The sequence below is a fragment of the Microcaecilia unicolor genome, chromosome 2, assembly GCF_901765095.1.
Source record: "Microcaecilia unicolor chromosome 2, aMicUni1.1, whole genome shotgun sequence".
NCBI lineage: Eukaryota > Metazoa > Chordata > Amphibia > Gymnophiona > Siphonopidae > Microcaecilia > Microcaecilia unicolor.
The window spans coordinates 113,786,666-113,809,925 of NC_044032.1; the positions used below are offsets into that span (position 1 = coordinate 113,786,666).

General features: G+C 43.6%; 1 protein-coding gene across 1 annotated transcript in view; it reads right to left on the minus strand.

The window, feature by feature from the left end:
- The window catches only part of THBS4 (thrombospondin 4), a 113,916-nt gene that overhangs the window by 15,305 nt on the left and 75,351 nt on the right, over positions 1-23,260 (minus strand). The window contains exons 13-17 of the mRNA XM_030193224.1: positions 21,335-21,494; positions 19,996-20,114; positions 13,255-13,307; positions 2,973-3,166; positions 406-584 (exon numbers count right to left, since the gene is read on the minus strand). Of these exons, the coding sequence (XP_030049084.1) occupies positions 406-584; positions 2,973-3,166; positions 13,255-13,307; positions 19,996-20,114; positions 21,335-21,494 (705 nt within the window). The remainder of the gene's footprint in view (positions 1-405; positions 585-2,972; positions 3,167-13,254; positions 13,308-19,995; positions 20,115-21,334; positions 21,495-23,260) is intronic.

A 23,260-nucleotide genomic window follows, 5' to 3' on the forward strand; every position in this document is an offset into this window, starting at 1 on the left:
ATATCTTGTTGTACATGCATTTTCGGAAACTTGTACTAGTATTCTATCATGAAAAGTAGGTACTTTTCTTTAAAGAGAACAGGTTTAAAATAGGCGCCATAACCAGACCTCCTTAGTTTCTTCTCTTCATCCCATTTTCCGTACATATCAGGAGGCTGAAGAGGATCTTTTTCTGGGAGGATCCTCCTGTGTGCGTATCCTGGAGTTAGGCTCCATTAGTTCTTTTGTTCTAGAAATCCCTTTTCCCCATTACAATATTATGCATTTAAACATACCATTCTGATATGTATCCTGCAGATGTATTACCTGCCCTATGCTATTTCCAGTCTGTTGAGGACAGTTAAAGCAGATATTTTGGTGGTTATGCAGGAAAGGGAGAGGGTAGGAAGATCTTCTGTTACTTACCTGGTTCAAAACTATCCAATTAGGATCAATTTGGGCATCCCCTTCAGGATCCAGGACAACTGTCTGATAGGCTCTGAAGTCTGTCAGGGTGATTTCAGCATTCTCAGGGCAGACATCGATCCGATCAATGATAGTGTCCCTATCAAAGTCATTCTCGCAGATATCCCCAATTCCATCATCTGAAATTGGTACAGGTGCATAACAGGGATTGAGGTGTATCATGGCTACATATCATCGTGATCTCTAACTACTACCAGTGCCTGGTAAAAAACACACATGGCAGCTGACATATCTTCCACCTTCATCAGGTCATTTAAACCATCAACTTCCTTGAACATCCACATTTTGGTGTTAAAAATTAGATTAATCTATAAACAATGGGCTCAATATTCAAGACAATATAAACGGCCATGAGAGGCTCCTAGCCATTTAAATTGCCTGTCTGGGGCTGGTCGGGCATATTCAGCAGCACTTAATTGGATAGCGCCACTGAAAATATCCAGTTATCACCCAACTTGAAACCAGCTATTTTGGGTGGTGAGCAAAACTATGTTCACTGCCAGCTGAATATTGAGCCCATCTTTTGCATCTGGAGGAATAACACCTGGACCTTGCCTTTGAACCATTATTACACTGTGTGTTTGTGAGTTTGCTCAATCTATGCAAAAGACTGAACCAAATTTCACAAGATCCCTTTTCCTTCCAGCCCACAAGTGATCTCCCTCACCACCACACCCCCGTTATGTACTCCTCTTTCACTGGCCCCATCATGTGCATTACATGCTTTGACCCACCCACATTTCCCTCTCACCCATCTCCATGTGATCGCCTTTCACCTGTTTCCTCTTTGTGTGTGTTTCTCTCTTCCACCTCCCCCAGTGAGTTCCTCTTTTGTCTGTCCCCTCAGTACTTTCATTCTTCTCTCTCATACCACCCACTGGTCCATTCTTCTCTCAGCTACCCCATCCCCTATGTATTTCACCATCTTTCATCTCCACTCTATCCTTCCAACTTCTGCATCCTCTGTTTCATCCCTCCCCTACATCCTTCTTGGTGGTAGGAGGAATGTAGTCAGGCCAGTTTTCTAATGGAATATTATATCTTTGCCGGCAGCTGGTAAGGTAAAACTCTGCTACCTGAAGATTTTCAGTGCTCTATATGGATAGAGCCACCCAAAAATAGCTCTAACCCTTCTGATATCTGTATTGTGCCTCAGCAGAATTAGGATGGAGCAAGGATGGGGGCAAAAAAACTAACCATACAGCAGAAGAATATTGCTGCTATGGGGGTAGTGATTTCTGATCAATACATTACATGTATATTCAGCGCCACTGACTATTGCTGAAAAAAGGCCCCAGTGTCTTTTACCAATCCACCTCCATCTGCTTCCTCTACTGGCTTCATTCATATGTTTGAACATGCAGTGCCAGAGGGTCCCAAAGGTTCAAACTTTAGTGAAGCCAGTGGAAATGGCAGATGTAACAAGAAGCATCAATCTCCTATCAGCATGGAGGGAGCGGGGAAAGCATTATGGAGGCAATTCTAAATAGCATGCTAAAAGTTTAACACCTAATTCATGCCTAATTTTTGGCATGACAACAGGAGTTAACGGATGTTAGTTGCCAAAATGGAGCTGAAATGGCAGTTAGGCACCACAGTACAGTTAGGTGCTATTCTATAACTTGGCGCTAAGTGTTCTAATGTGTAACTGAAAAGGGGGTGTTCCCATGGGAGGAGCATGGGTGGGTTATGGGCGTTACAGCTATTTTGCTCTCGTTTTATAGAACAGTTGCATTTATGCACCCAACTGCTGATTTTAGGAACCAGCATATACACCAGTCATAGACATGGCGTAAGTGGTCGTGTGTAACTGCAGACTTACACTAGAATTCTATAACAGATTTGGCGCTCAACTCTGCCATTCTAGAACACTGGCTTAGCACCCAGTTTTTTGATGCCTGACTTTAGATGTCATTTATAGAATTTTCCCCTATTTATGAGTGGGGAAGGGTGCAGAAATAGGTGGGAAGAGCACGGAGCTGAGGCTGCTGCTACGTGGCACAGAGAGGACTCTACTCTGGCAAACTGCTGTAGTATTTATTTATAATTTCTTATATAGTGCCTGCAAGCCTGAAAGCTATCAAAATGTTGTGCATTCAGGTACTGTAGGTCATTTTTCATGCCTCGAATGATAAGTAATAGCCGTTATCTATTCTGGCTGTTATTTTGTTTCCTGCCTGTTTGAAGCAGAATTTTAATCTGCAGTGAATCATCCTTGCTTCTTTGGGCGCACTCAACGTCCCTCATCAGCAGAGCTATTTCTGGAGCAATAGTCCAGCATTTCACAGTCCAGGAGACTCTTCTTCTCTAGGCTCATACACAAAGCTAAAAAGAAGCCATGAAGTCATTGCAGATTTTGCCAAGCATGATCAGATTCCATATAAGCTATATAGGGACAAGAGTGGGTGCCACATGTCGCACCGCTCCAGCCCTCCATTTCCCCCTTTTTCCAGACTCAGCTGAACCCGCTTCACCTTTCCCCAGGAAGCACACTAGCAGAGAGTTACCATTGTGATCTTCCTGCCCAGGATTGGCAACCAGTCTGCAGTTATCAGGACCTGGAGAAACGTAATCTGGAATCCCATCATTGTCATCATCATCGTCGCAAGCGTCTCCTAGGCCATCCTTGTCTGTATCTAGCTGCGAGCTGTTAATGACTGTGGGACAGTTGTCTGTGTTATCCTGGTGTCCGTCCCCATCACTGTTTGGCAAAAGGAAAAATATGAATTTTATTTGCCCTTCAAAATCAAGATCAAAGTGGATTATACTCAGACACAGCAAGTATTTCTTGGTCTCGGGGGTTTCTAACCAAAGTTTTGTACCTGAGGCTGTGGTAGGTGGAATGACTTACCCAAAATCCCAAGGAATATCAGTGAGAGAAGAACAATTTGAACCCTGGTTTTCCTGCATCTGTCTTGGCCAGGCTACCAGGCCTTCTCCTACACTAAACTCATGCTTTCTTCTTCTTTTCTTGTTTATATTTGTCTTTGATTGCCTCTGACATGTTTATGTCATTAATACGACTGTTACTGTTCCATATGTTTATAAACTAATGTGCTAATATACTTTCTACATTTCCCTAAGATGTACTATATTCTTTCTAAGCGAAACTTAATAAAATTCCAATGATAAAAATAAACAAAACTCATGTTAAATCTAGAAGAGCTGAGGCTTAGGCCAGACAAATGCTTGAGTTCATATTCTGTGAACTGTGTGCAACTACCATACAAACATACATACATAGCATGAATGTGGGAAGCAAGAGGTGCTACTTTTTTAATGTTAGGTTTTATTCTGCTTAAATATGTAACACACTATAGATATTTAGAAAATAATCATAAATATAAAAATGCAATTTTTAAAATTTATACCTTTTTCAGGTAGACCTTGAGAATCCTCTGCAGTGGCACCCAAAGCATGTGATGCAATCTTGTAAAATCTAAGGAGGGTTCAAAAAGCCCCTAGGCCCGATATTCAAAGCGATTAAAGTGGGCAGGACCACCTCCTGCCCGTGTAAATCACCTGTTGCTAAAAAAGGGGGCGGTCAGGGGGGACACAGGAGAGGAGTCAGGGCTTATGTGGGCACAGCCAAGGTCCACATAACTTAACCAGATGAATTTAGGTCAGCTTAAAAGAAGTTCTAAATTCACCTGCTTATCTTATGAAGGCCCCAGATGAATATCAGGCTGAGACCCATATAAAAAAATTTATTTTCCCCCTTCCCTCCACCCCAAAGATGTCTGTAGGCACCCCTCAACAAAAGCCCCCTCCCCCAGTCAGCATCCTCCTCCCATCCCCATCGCCTAGTCAGGATAAGCCCCTCCACTCAGGCCTGTTCTCCCTGGTGGTCTAGTGTGGCGTCGGGACAGGAGCAAACCCCACCTCGCTCCTGCCCCTAGCAGCAGCTTCCTCAAAATGGCTGCCAGCAACCTCAGGCTGTTGCAAAAGGTCACAGCAGCCATTTTGAAGAGGCTGCCACGAGGAGTAGTGGGGGGGGTCCTCCTGCCCCCAATACCCCTCTGGACTACCAGGGAGGTCAGGTAGGCCCCAGAGGGGTTTTATCTTGATCAGGAGGTGGGGTAGAGATGGAAGGGGGTGCCGCTGCACATGGGGGGGGGGGGGGCTGGATGAGGACCTATAGACCTCGTCAAAGGGGGGTGGGAAGGGGGAACATATTTTTTTAATGCAGGGCCCCAGCTGAATATGGACAAGGCCCATATAAGCTCCGGCAGCCAGCCCACCCTCATTTAGCCTTCAGTATTCAGTGTCGGTATCTGGACGTGGCCCAACACTGAATATTGGGGGCTAAACTAGCCAGCGATGGTAGGCATTTAAAAAAAAATGTTCCCCAGTGCCGACTGAATGTTGGGGGCCTGTTTTAAAGTACATCTGGTATAATACAAATTATTCCTGGGGAAAGAATGAAAATTCAGGTCCTATAGAACAATGAATAATCTTTCCTCATAGCATTCACTTATATACTCTAATTACTGTCTTCTCTTTCTCATACTGTCCTGACCTGAAGGAGGTTTGGCATCCCAAAGTTAGTTAATCTTAAAAAAGGTATCACCTTTTTAAAAGTTTCCGTTTTTTATTAACCTTTAAAGAGGATTAGCAGTTTCCAGGCCCCTCAATCATGTATTGTTGGCTCCCTCTAGTGGTTACCAGCATTACAAGCACAGTTAAGATTTCAAGAGAAACTAAGATGTGACATAAAACAGTGTCAGAACAATAAGCTGCTAACCAGGGAAACCAGGGTTCAAATCTTGTTTTTTTTAATAACAGCATTTATATTCCACAATTTTCCAAACTTGTTTGGTTCAATATGGCTTACAGTGATTATAAAATGATTGACAAAATTGTCATGAGGTTCACAGGATGGGATAAGAGAGTCAGAGTAAAGAGACAGAGTGAACAGAAAAAGCCATTACTAAAATGCTATAGGGGGAGTCAGATCCTGGGTGGGGTGAGAGAGAAAAAAAATCAGTTTTTCCCACTGATGCTTCTTGTGACCTTGGGCAAGTTGCTTAACCCTCCATTGCCTCATATACAAAAATTAGATTGATAATTTATTTATTTATTTTTATTTTATTTATTAGGATTTATTTACCGCCTTTTTGAAGGAATTCACTCAAGGCGGTGTACAGTAAGAATAGATCAAACATGAGTAATAGGCAATTAGAGCAGTAGAAATATTCGAACAACAATACAAAGTATGGCATGGTATACTACTTGCAATGACAACACAATATGTACTAGAACATTATAATTGGTAGTGAAGGGTAAGGCAAAGTTGTAACATATAGATGAGTAAGAAAGTAGGAAGAATTAGAAAGCAAGGTGATTGATTTGAAGAAAGTTGCACGTGAGGTCAGAGAGATGGTTACATATGATCTCAGCTAGGGTAGGAGTGGATAAACATGTCCTGCTGCACTGTACCTGATGTAACTCACTTTGAACTCAGATTTGTAAAAGTAAATAATTAAATCTAAAATCAATATCCACACTAAAATATTGAGCTCACAGATTCAGTTTAATTAAAAACTTCCATAAATATAGATCAAGGTGATATAATTTTTATTGGGTTCACTTAATACATGTTGTGGATGAATTTCAGTTAAAGTGTGGAGGTTGGAGGTCCACCTATATTTTGTACCCACAGGCTTAAATTCTCATCTCACCCATAAGACCTGTGAGTAAATGAATCCACAAATAATAATAATAATAATAATAATAATAACAACTGCATCTGCTATTTCCATGGGTTGAAAAACTAGCAAAATTTCCTATAAATAACATAAATTCAAATGAGATAAGAACTAATTTTTTGTTTGTGTATTAAATATTTGATATAGAAATTGGAGTTCTCAGAACTATCGTTAGTAATACGTAATTTATCCTTAAAATTGAGCGTGGTACCGGAAGATTTTTTTAAAAGGTTCCAGGGGAGATCTGGGAAATTATAGACCAGTGAGTCTTACGTCGGTGCCAGGCAAAATGGTAGAGCCTATTATAAAAAACAAAATTACAGAGCATATTCAAAAGCATGGATTAATGCGACAAAGCCAACATGGATTTGGTGAAGGGAAAGCTTGCCTCACCAATCTATTACATTTCTTTGAAGGGGTGAACAAACATGTGGATAAAGGAGAGCTGGTTGATATTGTGTATCTGGATTTTCAGAAGGCGTTTGACAAAGTACCTCATGAAAGGCTCCACAGGAAACTGGAGAGTCATGGGATAGGAGGTAGTGGCCTATTGTGGATTAAAAACTTGTTAAAAGATAGAAAACAGAGAGTAGGGTTAAATGGTCAGTATTCTCAATGGAGAAGGGTAGTTAGTGGGGTTCCCCAGGGATCTGTGCTGGGACCGCTGCTTTTTAACATATTTATAAATGATCTAGAGATGGGAGTAACTACTGAGGTAATTAAATTTGCTGATGACACAAAGTTATTCAAAGTCGTTAAATCGCGGGAGGATTGTGAAAAATTACAGGAGGACCTTACAAGACTGGGAGACTGGGCGTCTAAATGGCAGATGACGTTTAATGTGAGCAAGTGCAAAGTGATTCCTGTTCCGGGGCAGAGGGAGCATGGAACGAATGAAGGACAGGCGTGTGCGGCACCCCCCCAGCGGCGTGCACCCGGGGGGGTTCTTTCACAGGGGGGTGTCCTTTCGCCAGGGGGGGGTTGCGCTGCACCCGGGGGGGGGGGGGGCGCTGCACCTGGGGGGCGGGACGCATCGGCGTTTCGCCCTGGGTGTCAGCCCCCCTAGAAACGCCACTGGCCACTTCAAAGGCTTGTTTCAGCGAACCGTCTAGCTTCCTATCCTGTTGGTCTTTTAGGACAATGCCCCTTTCCATCGGCAAGGTGGTCTTCTTAGTCACCGTCATAACCAGGGAGTCCACCCTAGGAAGCAGGGAACTCCTGATGCTGAAGCAGAAGGCTCCTCAATGGAAATCACTGCCACTGCCTCAGAAAAAAAAGTACTGAGGTCCTCTTTATGAAACAATCTCAGTATTTTCAGATGATCCCCCTGCTCAGGAGGGAGCTCTCCCTCCTCTAACGGCTCCTTCAATGGTGGCTCCTCTGAATAGACCAAGGCCACATCAGATAAGGAGGGAGAAGCAGAGATAGCCTCATCTGTCCACTCTTGGAGGTCTAAATGACATATCTTAGGAGCTGAAGGGGCAGTGGGGCGATAAACTGAAGTACCTCACAGCAAATCTGACTGGTCCCTGCTTCAGTAAATAGGCCTGGTGTAAGAGCAAATAAAGATCCTGATGCAGCTGAATGCTCTGTCAAGCCCTGAGGCTGTAAAATGGTGACTGTGCTCCGTGTGTGATCAGACAGAGGCTGCTTCTCATTGCCAGTTGTCCCCAACAAAATGGCACCTGTTCCTGTGCTCTCCTGCATCAAACTGCACACTGACCCTGCTGGAGAGCCAAAGACCCAGCATATTTAGATGTTCTGCCAAATCTGAAGATGTGCTGCTGCCTACTGCTTCCCACTGGATTCCTGGCTTGCATGTATTGCAATGCAACACCCCGATGCCAGCCAGTGGGTCCCACACTGGGAACACCACTTAACTGCCTCTGCAGAGGTTGCCATTCACCTCGACTATCACAAGTGCAGCACAACAAGTCCCAAGCAGTGGGTCAGGATCCCTCCACTGCACCAAGTAAAATTTGCAGCCCTCAATATGGTTCTGAGTCAAACTTTAGTCGGACTTACCACTGCCAACTGCTACCCCAAATCTCACAGTCTCCACAAGCCTTACCACAGATGAGAAAGGCTCAGAACTGATACTCCGTCCCAGGCTCCTGAGCAAACCTCTTTCCTTCTCTTTTATTTTTTTTAAGGTTGTTGTGCTGGAAAATAAGAACTCCACAGGAAACAGGGGAGAGGTGAAAGGAAGTAAAAAGTAAATTTGCGGGGCACCAGAGACAGGGATCTGAAGACCTCCAGATATGACTCTGCAGAGTCAAGCCACCCGCAAAGCTCAACTGGGGACCAGCTGACCAACTGGACCAGGAGCCAAGCACTCAGAACTAGAAGCTGAAAAGTGTGTCCATCCACATACTGGAGATAGAAAATTTTGAGGAGCAGGACTGGAAGCCAAGAGAAATATGTCTCAGATCAGCTTTCAGTTCTCTATCTTCACCAGGAAGGAGTATTCCTGTAGGGCTGTACTACCATCCACCGGGACAGAATGAACAGACAGATGAAGAAATGTTTACAGAGATCAGGAAAGCTGGCAAACTGGGCAACACTATAATACAGGGTTTTATGTAGTAGAATTTGCTGTAACGATATCGTGATTTCAATTATCCCAATGTTGACTGGATAAATGTAACATAAAAGAGTGCAAGGGAGATATAATTTCTAGATGTAATAAACAACTGCTTCTTAGAGCAACTGGACCAGGAACTGACAAGAAGGGGAGCCATTTTGGATCTGGTTCTTGGTGGCATGCGTGGCATAGTGCAAGAGGTGACGGAGTTGGGTCTCCTTTGAAACAGTGATCATAAGATGATCAACTTTGAGCTATTATCTGGGATGAACCCACAAAGGAAACCTACTGTAGCTGCATTTAATTTTCAAAAGGTCGACTATAATAAAATGAGGAAAATGGTTAAAAAGAAGCTAAAAGGATTGGCTACAAAGGTTAGGACACTAAATCAGGCATGGACGTTATTCAAAAAATACCACCTTGGAAGCCCAGACCAGATGCATTCCACGTATTTGCAAAGGTGGAAAGAAGAGAAAACGACAGCCAGCATGGTTAAAATGTGAAGTGAAAGGATATTACAGCCAAAGTTTGTCCTTCAAAGAATGGAAAAGGGCCCAAATGAAGAAAATAAGAAACAACATAAGCTCTGGCAAGTCAGATGCAAAGCATTAATATAGAAGGCTAAAAGAGAATATGAAGAGAAACTTGCCACAGAAGCTAAAATTAACAGTAACAACTTTTTCAGGTACATCAAAAGCAGAAAGCCTGCAAGAGAATCCGTGGGACCGTTAGATCATGAAGGAGCAAAAGGGGCACTCAGGGAGGACAAGGCCATAGCAGAGAAACTGAATGAATTTTTTGCTTCGGTCTTTAAGGAAGAAGATGTAAGAGATCTGCCTGTACCAGAAATGGTTTTCAAGTGTGATGAAGAACCGAAATAGATCTCGGAAAATCTGGAAGATGTACTGAGCAAAATTGACAAATTAAAGAGTAGTAAATCAACTAGACCAGATGGCATGCATCCAAGGGTACTCAAAGAACTCAAGCATGAAATTGCTGATCTGCTGTTAGTAATATGTAACTTGTCGCTAAAATCATCTGTAGTACCTAAAGATTGGAGGGTGGCCAATGTGACGCCAATTTTTAAAAAGGGTTCCAGGGGTGATCTGGGAAATTACAGACCAGGGAACCTGTTGTCAGTGCCAGGCAAAATAGTGGAAACTATTATAAAGAATAAAATTATGGAACACATAGACAAACGTAGTTTAATGGGACAGAATCAGCATGGGTTCAGCTAAGGGAAGTCTTGCCTCACCAATTTGCTTCATTTCTTTGAAGGTGTGAATAAACATGTGGATAAAGGTGAGATGGTTGATGTAGTGTATCTAGATTTTCAGAAAGCTTTTGATAAAATCCCTCATGAGAGACCCCTTAGAAAATGAAAGAGTCATGGGATAGAAGGCAATGTTCTGGTATGGATTAGGAATTGGTTATTGGACAGAAAACAGAGGGTAGGGTTAAATGATAATTTCTCTCAATGGAGGAGGGTGAACAGTGGAGTGCCACAGGGATCTGTACTAGGACTGGTGCTATTTAACATATTTATAAATGATATGGAATATGATGTTCCAGTTGTGTGAGTTCTGTTTATGTATAACACAGTGATAACTTAATGGACGATAAAACAGAAATGTTATGAATGTTTGGAAAGTTGAACATCAATAAAAATGATTGAACATAAATGATATGGAAATCAGAACGACGAGTAAGGTGATCAAATTTTCAGATCACACAAAACTATTCAAGGTTGTTAAAACACATGCTGACTGTGAAATATTGCAGGAAGACCTTTGGAAATTGGAAGACTGGGCATCCAAATTGCAGATGAAATTTAATGTGGACAAATATAAGGTGATGCACATTGGAAAGTATAATCTGAATCATAGTTATCTGATGCTAGGGTCCATCTTGGGGGTCAACACTCAAGAAAAAGATCTAGGTGTTGTTGTAGATAATGTGCAGAAATCTTTTGCTAAGTGTGCGGTGGCAGCCAAAAAACCAAACAGGATGCTAGGAATTATTAGGAAAGGGATGGTGAATAAGACCGAAAATACTATTATGCCTCTGTATCGTTCCATGGTGCGACCGCACCTTGAGTTCTGCGTTCAGTTCTAGTCACCGAATCTAAAAAAAAGATATAGCAGAATTTAGAAAAGGTTCAAAGAAGAGCGACCAAAATGATAGAGGGGATGGAACTCCTCTCATATGAGGAAAGACTAAAGAGGTTAGGGCTCTTCAGCTTAGAAAAGAGACAGATGAGGGAGGTATGACTGAAGTCTACAAAATCCTGAGTGGTGTAGAGCGAGTAGATCGATTTTTTACTCATTCCAAAAGTACAAAGACTAGGGGTACTCAAGGAACTTACATGGAAATACTTTTAAAACAAATAGGAGGAAATATTTTTTTCACTCAATGAATAGTTAAGCTCTGGAACGCTTTGCTGGAGGCTGTGGCAACAGCAGTTAGTGTATCTGGGTTTTTTAAAAGGTTTGGACAAGTTCCTGGAGGAAAAGTCCACAGTCTGCTATTGACACAGACATGGAGAACCAACTGCTTGCCCTGGGATTTGTAGCATGAAATATTGCTATGATTTGGATTTCTGCCAGGTACTTGTGACCTGGCTTGGCCATTGTTGGAAACAAGATACTGGGCTAGATGGACCATTGGTCTGACCCAGTATGGCTACTCTTATGTTCTTAAGCTGGTTGATGGACACAACTATCCCTCAGGTTCAGGAATAATGGGAAGCTAAGTAAGGAAATATTGATTGCTGCCAACTGAATATTAGCCCCATGTTGTCTGACTTTCTCACCAGAGTTTCTCTTTCCTACCACAGTAAGATGCAGCTCATCATTAGAGTAGAGACTTCTTTTTCAATGTATTTCCCATCCTCCTATGTATCTAAAGCCTTTTTGTTGACACCAGGCTCTAAGCCACACCTCAGTATTACATAGTCTTTCCTCTCCCCAGTGGTGTTCCTGGCCTGGATGGCACCCGGGGCGGATCGCCGATGCGCCCCCCCCCCGGGTGCAGCACGCCCCCCCCCCCCGCTAAATGACACCTCCCCCCCTCTGGCGAAATGACACCCCCCCCCGGGTGCACGCCGCTGGGGGGGGTGCTGCAGCGCGCACCTGCTCTGAGTTCACTAACTTCGCTCGTTCGCTGCAGAGGGAGCTGCAGTGAACGAGCGAAGTTAGCGAACTCGGAGCAGACGCGTGCCGCGGCACCCCCCAGCGGCGTGCACCCGGGGCGGACCGTCCCCCCTTGGTACGCCACTGCCTCTCCCTTTCCATAGGTAGGTAGTTATTCAGAAAGGTCTACAGTCTGTACCAAAGGCTTCAGCCCTTCACCCAGCTTCTAGAAAGATCTCTATGCTACATTTTTTGTTGGGTCATTTGTCCCCAGGTGGATCACAACATCAATGTTAGAAATGTTTACTCTCTTCTCTGATCAGCCAGTATTTGGTTGGTATTCCTGCTGAATCAAGAGATTTTAATATTTTATTTATTTATTTGGATTTATTTACCACCTTTTTGAAGAAATTCACCCAAGGTGGTGTACAAGATCAATCTGGATATAGGCAACAGATAAATTCAACAGAAAAAAAAATATTCAAATAACAGAACATGTTATGGCATAGTATGCTATCTACAATGTCAACATAATACACAATAAGACATCATAATAGCACAAGGTGTAAGCAGAAGTGGAACATGTGGAGGGGCATTTTTGATAAGTCGACCAAGTCTGAATTGGGATTTTTTTGTACATTATGTCCAAAAACCCCATCCATCTAGAGCCAGTTTTGAACAAGAAAAATGGCTCAAAGATGGAAATTTGTGCACAGAAAACATCTTTAAAAAATAGCCTGTTCCCAAACTGACACATCCAATTTAACACACAAAAAAATAGCTACAAGAGCATCTGTCTGGCATCATTTTGAGAGAAATGGCCACACAAATGTTCCTGCAAATTAGTGGTCAGTGCAGAGGACTATAATCAGTAGCACCCTGGTATAATTCCCACCAGAAATCCTTTATTTTGTATTATGAGCCCTCCAGGAACAGAATAAAACCTACTGTACCTAATTGTACATCACTACAATAGCCTTCAAGTCTGCAGGTGTCTCCTACATATAGGTACATTGTTGAATTTGGAGATCTCATAATTTCAACCACAAATGTACAAAACAGAGTGAGATTTGGACCTTGATCCCCATGTTTACAATATACTGACCACTAGGCTACCCCTGGGAGCTGCTTGTTGCTCTGTTGGATATGCCCATAATACTAGATGCTGTGATAGTGCCTGGTTTCCCCTTTCAGTTTCACTTCTTAAGGGGGTGGGAGGGGGACAGCATCAACTGGAGGACTATCGAGGGGTCAAGCCTTAATCCAGTAACACCTTTATTCCTAATAAAGAAATATAGTGTTTCAGTTGGAAATTAGCAGGATTTCTGGGATTCTCACTTGTTTTAATTTTAATACCAGCACATACCTGTCTTGATTGGTGTCACAAGGATCTCCAACTAGGTCATTATCAATGTCTGACTATAAACAGAAAGAAAATAAGCCACAACATCATTTATGTCTACACACTGGTTTACAATTCAGCACTATCCTAAAAAAAATGGCAGTATCACCATAATATATCCTTTCAGTACACCAGGCAGAAAATTCTGGAGTCCCTGCTCCTAATCTGACCTGTTCAATTTGCAGAGTCATGGAGGATGGATCAGCCTGCCCATTTTGGGCAGGGTGTCCATCTTTATGATTGTGGAGGGAGTGAGGGACACACAATGACTGGGCAGTTTCTTATTTTTAGAAAAGGAGTCCAGGGACCAGAAGAGGACTAGCACAGCCTGGAATGCAGTCTCCGTGGTGGTTTTTCAGGTCACCAGCTAGGACCGCTGCTATTCCATAAACTAGCTAGACTTAACTGAGCTATAATCTTGAATAAATGGGATCTAAGATGGAAAAAATCAGCTCAGAACAGAAAAGAGAAGTGGTTGGGGACTCCAGCTGCCTGGAGGAAAAGAGAAAGAGAGGCCTAAAGCAGTAAGTGGGACCTCTATCCCAGGTGCATTCCCGCATCATGTGCTGTGATCTCCTAGGTGCATCCCTCACCTCCCAGATGATTGCTATGGTTTTCTTAATTTTCTAAACTAATTTAATATTTTCCTTTTTAAGAGGGGACAACAAATATTCCCCAACATATCTCTCCACTAGGAGGAATAATCTGATATAATTTTGCCTAAACCTGAATCACACTATGTTCTCCCAAATAGTCCTGCATCTCACCTTTCCTACTTCCCAAAAGTTCAGCATCTACTTTTTCTTTCCCTACCTCCCATCTTCCCTTCCCCTCCCTAATCTTCTTTGACAGTCCAACATCATCATTTTCCCTCCCTACCCCCAAAGTCCAGCATCTCCCCTAACCCCCAACAATCCAGTATCTTCTCTTCCTCTCCTTAACCCCCCAACAGTCCAGCATCTTCCCTTCCCCTCTCTAGGCATACAATAGTTCAGCATCTCTTTTCCCTCCCCACACCCCAAACATTCTAGCATCTCCCTACCCCCCAACAGCCCAGTATCTCTCTTTTCCCTCCCTACACCCCAAAAAGTTCAGCATCTTCCCTAACCCTCCAACAGTCCAGCATCTCCCCATTCCCTCCCTGATTCCCCTCTAAACACTCCAGCATCTCCCCGTTTCCCTTCCTTTTACTGGACCTGCTGCTGTCCTGCCCCTTAGGGGGACAGAGAAAAGTGGGCTTTCCACTGGTGTTGGGCCTCAAAGCATAGGCCTGCCCTGTGCTCAGGTGCTGTTGCATCCTGCCCTCCCCCCTCCAAGAAGGAATCCTGTGTTTAAGGAGCAGGATGGGCCGGGATCCACCTACTTTGTCTGAGGCCCACCCAAAATCTGTGTTTCTTTAGTGTGGCTGGCGGGGAATCCACAACACAAAAAAAAGCACAAAAAAAACAGCCACGCCAGTCAAAGACCTCCTTCTCATTGAACAGACTCTTAAAACTTGGACTTCTGGCAGTAGTGTCCTCATACTGCCTCTGTCATGTTCCCCTCCCCACCCCAGCACATGATCAATTTCTGCATATGTGCAAAACTGAGCATGTGTGGAGGCCGGCGGTGGCAGCACAGGGACACTACTACTGGCAGCCAAGTTTTAAGAGTCCATTCAGTGAGACGGTGGTCTTTGGCTGGCGGGGCTTGCAGATCCCCACCAGCCAGGTCCGCCGAGGGGGGGGGTGCGGGGGGGGGACAAAATTCCCCGGGCCCGGCGCCGCAGTCCCCGATCTCGCCAGCCCTCGGCTCCGTCGACCGTCCGACACCAGGCCGGGCCCCCTGAATTAAAATCATCACAGCGCCTCACCTGTCACCTCCATGGCTGAAAGCACAGCAGTGGCAGATCGGATTCGTCTCCCTTCGGGCCTTCACTCTCTGTGCCCCGCCCTCGTCTGATGTAACTTCCGTGAGGGCAGAACACAGGGAGGGAAGGCCCGAAGGGAGGCGAATCTGATCTGCTGCTGCTGCGCTTTCAGTCACGGAGCGAGGTGACAGGTGAGGTGCTGTGATGATTTCAATGCAGGGGGCCCGGCCCAGTGGTGGACGGAGGGGGCGGGTGGGGACTGCGGCGCGGCGGCCTGGGGGGGGGGGGGTGGCGGCAGCCCGGCCCAGTCTCTTGGTGGCTCTGCCACCAGCTGAGGTATTTCTTTGAGTTGGGGGGACGCAGGCACTAGGGAGGAGGTAGCAGTGAAGAAATTTGGGGCCCACCCAATTTACTTTCAGGCCTACCCTAAACTGGCCTTCTAGTTATGCCACTGCAGAGGAGAGTGGGACACAATAGCACTTGAGCACGGACCTGTGCTTCAAGGCCCCACACTGCCACTGAATCCACTTTCCTTTTTGTCTCCAGAAGGGGAGAGCAGTGGTAGTGGTAGTGGCAGTGGCAGGATGAAGAGAAAAGAGGTGTGAAGATACAGCACTCCTGTTTTGCCACTGCTGCCCCAAGCTGCTGTCACCAGAGGTGGACTGACCATTAGGACAATAGGGCAGCGCCCAAGGACACACAGCAGTAGGGGGCCCAGTCTTCCCTAGCCTCCATTTAATTTAAACATGTTTAATAGGTAGTTAGGGGCTTATTGCCCTAGGGCCTAGATCACTGTCAGTCTATCTCTGGCTGTCACCCTAGGTGGACACCTGGTTCTCCTAGTGGCAGGGCTGACCCTGGCTCCAGCAAACTGTTGGAAAGCTGGAGGACAATTTTGAAAAGCCATTAATATAGGTAAGTACTGATTTACCTGGGTAAAAGGACTAAAAATATGTACAGGATTTGAAAACCCACATGTTTTTATCTGCTTTGGGATGAGGTATGGATGTGCATTTGTTTTCTGGTTTTGGAAAACTTTATGCAGGTAAAGAACATGCACTAAATTGACACTACCTGCTTTAAACTTCTGAATACATAAACAGTTGACAATGAATATCAATCAAATCTTACTCACATTGGGCCCCGATATTCAGCCGGTGATGATCAGCATTTTGCTTACTGCCACTGGCATTATACCTGGAAATTCAACGCCGGCTAAAACACAGCCTGTTAAGTGCAATATTCTGAACTTAACCGGCTATAAAGAATAGCATAAAGGTAAGACTGCCTTTAATGCAGTCATATTTATGCAGTTAACTTTAACCAGTTAAGTGCTGACTCCACCCTCCAGAGCACCCCCAAATAGCTGGTTTCGGCTTCGGTGCCATCTGGGCATTTTCAGCTGCCCTATCTGGTTTAATGCAGCTGAAAATGCCTAGTTAGCCCTGGACAGGTGATTTAAACTGCCAAGTGCCTCACCTGGCTGGTTAAATCATGTTGAATACTGGGCCCATTCATTTTTGAAATGAATTACAAAATATATGAAATTATTTCCCATGCACACTCCTGGGAGGACACATTCCAGGGGACATGTTCAGTTTGGGGGAGGAAAATTATGCATATATAATGCATTTTCAAATCAATGTGCATTGTTCCATGGAAAAAATACCCACAGAAAAAGCAGGTTCATATGTTTGCAACAAGCAATGATAGCAAACAAAATCAGTGAAGATGACAATGAAGCAACACACAGTCAATGATGCTGTAGTAAAACCTTTTATACAAAACAAGGCACAAGTCAACACGGGCCTGTGTTTCAGCCATCTGCCCTGTATCAGGAGTCTATAAAACATAAAATACGTGGATACATGTATAATGGCAATGAAAACTTCAAAATGAAAACTTTAGAACAACATAAATAGTGGAGTATATGTATACAAAGCTCACCACTGTACTCTAAACATTGAATTCCTTTTTGAGACCATAATGTAAATAACGGTAATAAAACAGTAAATATGGCATAAAAACAGAGAAAACTCATATCTATGCAAAAAAGACTTACGACTAAACTGTGGAAGTGGGAGTGAGTGTAGCACCAGAGCCATAGCGAGGGGAGCTGACACCCGGGAGCGAGGGGAGCTGACACCCGGGGCGGGTCGCCACTGCGCACCCCCCCCCCCGGGTGCAGCACGGCACACCCTCCTCCTGCTGGAGCGCACCCCCCCCAGAGCGCATACCTCCCCCCCACCGGAGCGTATACTTGCGGCGAGGGACGGGCCGCCCCGACTGCACGTTGCTGGGGTGTGTCGGCTCCGCACTGGTTCACTGCTCTCTCTGTCCCAGAACAGGAAGTAACCTGTTCCGGGGCAGAGAGGGCAGTGCACCAGCACGGAGCCGACACCCCCCAGCGGCGTGCACCCGGGGCGGACCACCCCCCGCCCCCCTTCCTACGCCACTGTGTAGCACTCTCACCAATGCTTCTTGACTAACAAAGTTTTTAGTGTATAGGAGAGGGGCGTAGCCAGACACCCAATTTTGGGTGGGCCTGGGCCCAAGATGGGTGAGCAGAAGAACGCCACCCCATCCCATCCCATAAGTGATTTGGTCTCTCCTCTCGCCTGCATGCCATATGGTCTGTCAAATATCCCCCCTCTCCTGCACACCTTTTAAATTTCAGATTTTCACCGCCAGTGAGGCGCAACTAATACACACTACTCATGTAGGCCCCACATCCTTTCCACTGATGCAGCTTCCGGTTTCCACATAGGCGTGAATACGTCAGAGGGAAGGCTGTGGGGCCGGTGTAAGCAGTATGTATAAGTTGCTGCTTCCTGCAAGCGAAGATCTACTATTTATAAGGCATGCAGGAGGTACAGTTGTTGGGAGTTTTCAGCTTGGGAATCTCTGCCGGCCACATCATAGGTGTGCTGCTACTGGTGGGCCTGAGCTCAAAGTGGGTGGGCCTGGGCCCACCCAAGCCCACCCTTGGCTACGCCACTGGTATAGGAACCTGAGTTCAATACTGATAATGGCATTGGGTATGTAGTTTTATTTTATTTATCTGATTACAAGTATTTTTATGCGTTTGGGTCACTGTGTAGTTTTATGGTTTCTTATTTGAGAACGCTAATATTATTAATAATATGCTTATTTAAAAGAACATCAGAGTATGTCTCTTTGTATAACCAAGGTTGCATTGCGTTTAATTTTGCAATGTTTCATATTTATGTAGGGGCAATTTGACAAATTGAAGAGTAGCAAATCTCCTGGACCAGATGGTATTCATCCCAGAGTACTGATAAAACTGAAAAATTAACTTACGGAACTATTCTTAGTAATATGTAATTTATCTTTAAAATCGAGCATGATACCAGAAGATTGGAGGGTGGCCAATGTAACGCCGATATTTAAGAAAAGGTTCCAGAAGGGATCTGGAAAATTATAGACTGGTGAACCTGACGTTGGTGCTGGGCAAAATGGTACAGACTATTATAAAGAACAAAATTACAGAGCATATTCAAAAGCATGGATTAATGATACAAAGCCAGCATGGATTTAGTGAAGGGAAATCTTGCCTCACCAATCTATTACAATTCTTTGAAGGGGTGAACTAACATGTGGATAAAGGTGAGCCGGTTGATATTGTGTATCTGGATTTTCAGAAGGCGTTTGACAAAGTACCTCATGAAAGACTCCAGAAGAAATTAGAGAGTCACGGGATAGGAGTTAGTGTCCTATTGTGGATTAAAAACTGGTTAAAAGAAAACAGAGTAGGGTTAAATGGTCAGTATTCTCAATGAAGAAGGGTAGATAGTGGGATTCCCCAGGGATCTGTGCTGGGACTACTGCTTTTTAACATATTTATAAATGATTTAGAGATGGGAGTAACTAGTAAAGTAATTAAATTTGCTGACGGCAAAAAGTTATTCAAAGTTGTTTAATCATGAGAGGATTGTGAAAAATTACAAAAGACCTCACGAGACTGGGCGTCTAAATGGCAGATGACGTTTAATGTGAGCAAGTGCAAAGTGATGCATGTGGGAAAGAGGAACCCGAACTATAGCTACGTATTGCAATGTTCCACGTTAGGAGCCACTGACAAAGAAAGGGATTTTGGTGTCGTTGTTGATGATACATTGAAACCCTCTGCTCAGTGTGTGGCGGCAGCTAAGAAAGCAAATAGAATGTTAGGTATTATTAGGAAAGGAATGGACAACAAAAATGAGCCTTTGTATCGGTCCATGGTGCAATTGTACCTCGATATTGTGTTCAAGTCTGGTCACCACATCTCAAAAAAGATATAGTGAAATTAGAAAAGGTACAGAGAAGGGCAACGAAAATGATAAAGGGGATGGGACAACTTTCTGAGTACTTTATTTGTTCCATTTTTAATAGTTATATTTTATGTTTAAGATGTGTGTCTCTAAGTTTGCACAGATATGAGTTTTACCTTTTTTTGTGACATATTTACTCTGTTTTATTACCGTTATTTACAATATGGGGGCATGACTGGTTAAGTTCCGATATTCAGAACTTAACCGGCCAGGTTAAGTTCCGATATTCAGAACTTAACCAGCCAGGCTTAGCAATAAACAGGACCACATAAATAGCAGTCCTATCTTTATCTACTACCCCATTGGCCAGTTAAGTCTGAATATTGACTTAACTAGGCACGCGCTAACTGGCTTTTAAAACAACTGGAAATTCAATGCCTAAGCCCGCACAAGACCTGCATTGAATTTCCATTTTTAGAGCCAGCAGCAGACAAAAACACTGTCTGCCACCGGCTGAATATTGGGGGGCCTGCGTTTATCATGCACACCTCATTCTTGTCCCAGTCTTCACGTTCTACTGACCTGGTTTGGGTTGCTAATATCAGGGCAGCTGTCACAGACGTCACCTACTCCATCGTTATCTTTGTCCTTCTGATCGATGTTAGGAACTCTCGGACAGTTATCCAAAAAGTTTTTAATGCCTGATAAGAAAGAAGACTCAATCCAGTTTCAAAGACTCTTGTCACCTGCCCCTACAGTCTCATCAGTACCGAATTATTTTACCTGTGTTGGCAGGATTTGGTTAATAAGACCTCCTATAGGATTTTACCTGCAATGTCACCTGCCTACACTTTTCTCTTGTTTATATTCTCACACTGCTAAGATGTCTTCCTGGGATGGTGATGTTAGGATTACCCTGCTACCAAACTCCATTCTGAGAACTGAAGCAACCAGGACAAATTCAAAGAAAATGGGTGTGATGGATACATTTTATATTGAACTCAATATCAGCTTGTCAATAAATTAATTGTTAACTTCTTTTTTCTTACAAAAGCACGGAGAATACAATACCAGCTTGTTGCTTGATCTCATGGTTAAATGTTTTATTTTGTCTTCTCTCACATTGTTGTTTACTGTCTATTTATACCTATGTTTTGTTTTAAGGTGATGATTTATACCAATGATTCCCAAGCCAGTCAGGTTTTCAGGATATCCACAATGAATATTCATGAGAGAGATGTGCATGCACTGCCTCTTCTGCATGCAAATCTCTCTCATGAATATTTTTTGTGGATATCCTGAAAACTTGACTGGCTGGGGTGCCTCCAGGACCAGGTCTGGGAATCACTGATTTATACTTTGCTGTTTTGCACTATGATAAATGCTGTAAAAATAAAGTTGCGTTGTATAAGGTGTGCTAACTGCATCAATAAAGGGGGTAATATTCAGTCTGCAGCAGTTAGATTAGAAGACACAACCTGAACAAACTCCAGATATTTGCAGCCAGAGCATGCTCGGCTTCCAGTATTGAATATCTAGGTATATGCGGCAACCAGGAAGTTAACTGGGCACTGGCTGATATTCAGACCTGTGCACGGTTAACTCAGTGGATAAAGTTAAGACAGCCTGTTTGCTGTCCTAGCTATCTGTATACTTAGCTGATTAGTGGACTGCATATCACTGCTAACCGGCTAAGTTGTATCTCCACCCAAACTCTAACCCGGACTGGCCCTAACCTAGCCATGTTAGGAAATGGCTGGTTAGCAGTGATATTCAGCAGCATTACCCAGTTAATGCCACTGAATATTGGCGGTCAGTCAGCTCAGCAAGGTTTAACCTGGCAGTAACCTCTTCTATCCGGTTTAAACCCCTTTGAATACTAACCCCAAATAAGCTTTAAAAAAAAGTCTCATATTCTCACCATCTCCATCCATGTCATCATCACAAGCATCTCCCTTCCCATCCTCATCGGTGTCCCTCTGGTCATTATTCAGAGCAAGGCGGCAGTTGTCACAAGCATCTCCAAAAATGTCCTGATCGCTATTCTTCTGGTCAACATTGGGGACCAGTACACAGTTATCCTGGCAATGACAAATGTCCTCTGTGAAAAACAGGTTGGACAAATTTGCTGGTCCTAGGATGTAAAGCGGCGACCACAATAAAAATTGGAAAGTTCCCATGGGAGATAAACAACAAATTGTGACAGCTACGCTGCCTCTCTCCTTACATTGAGAAGGTAAATCTTATCCCAGTTGTGCATGCCATGATAACATCAAGACTGGATTACTGCAATGCACTATACAACGGTCTGACTACAAAGGGCCTGCACCAGCTTTGATTGATCCAGAATGCTGCAGCAAGACTCGTAGAAGGTTGCAAGCGACATGACCACATCACACCATTTTTACAAAAACTTCATCATTGGCTACCAGTACAATACAGGGCTAAATTTAAAACTCTATGTCTGATCTTCAAGGCCCTTAAAAGAAATGGCCCGAGTACTTGAAGAACAGGATGACCCTCTACACACCGCCAAGGACATTAAGGTCCTCTCAAGGGCTATCACTAACCACATCCTCTCCAAAATACATTACAGGATGTGATACTTCCAAGCGAGCCTTCTCCGAAGTAGCCTCCAACACTCTGGATGCACTGCCTGAAAGGCTCCGCTTAACACAAGACTAACTCTACTTCAGGAAGCAGGTGAAAGCTTGGCTCTTCAATCAGGCCTTTAAAGGAAGAAGTAACTAACTTATTAGTCTCACTCACACACACATGGAGTGACATGGGTTGCACATACTGCAGCAGAACATGTTTATTCACTCCTACTCTAGCTGATATAATATTTAATCAACAGAATGTACCATTTAATAACCAAAACTTGTAAGCCACATTGAACCGAAACCTGTTTTTGGATAATTGTGGGATATAAGAATGAATACATAAAAATAAATAATTCTTAAGCTATGTTGATGTTACTGACATTTTAGCATTATTACTTAGCGATTTTTGCCAGCTAAAACACAGTAAAATGATATCATTCAAATGATAGAATTAACAATGATGCAATTAACAATTGACCTCATGTGCAACTTCCTTTAAATTAGCCACCTTATTTTCTAACTCCTCTTACTCTCTTACCTATCTATATGTTCCATCTTTGCTTATACCCTTTATTGTCATTTAAAATGTTCAATTATGTATTGTGTTGACATAGTAAGTAGTATACTATACCATACTTTGTAAGGTTATTTGAATATTTTTACTGCTGTAATTGCCTATCACTCATGTTTGATTTATTCTTACTGTACACCGCCTTGAGAAAATTCCTTCATAAAGGCGGTAAATAAATCCTAATAAATAAATTACAATGGTACAATGTTGATTGTGCTTATGGCTTTCAGGGGAGACAGAAAACTAGGTCCTGTGTTGGAATGACACCTGCTGACTTTCTTCAAGCACCAGCCAGCTAAGTAAAGGACCAGCTGCATATGTGTACTGCTCTCTAGACTACTGCATTAGGTCTGTATTAGGACAGACAGGTGCTGGAGGATGAGAATCTGGAGAGAACTTCTCCAACAGGCTGCTAATGTTGGCTTAGTGAGGAAGGTTTCTGGCTCCCCCTACTGCAAAGTAGATGGATATTTTGCTCTGGTTGGGCTTCCTGGTAGAATCCATCGCCAGGGAAAAGGAAGTGGCCCCGCTTCAGAAAACTCCAGCGCTGTAGAGAACAGCGCCAGAAAAACAACACTGAGTCGGAATTACTGAACAATGCTTAACACTAACAGCATGTAAATTATATGCACACTGTTAGTTTTGAGCATTGGTTGGTAAAAGGGTCTAAGCA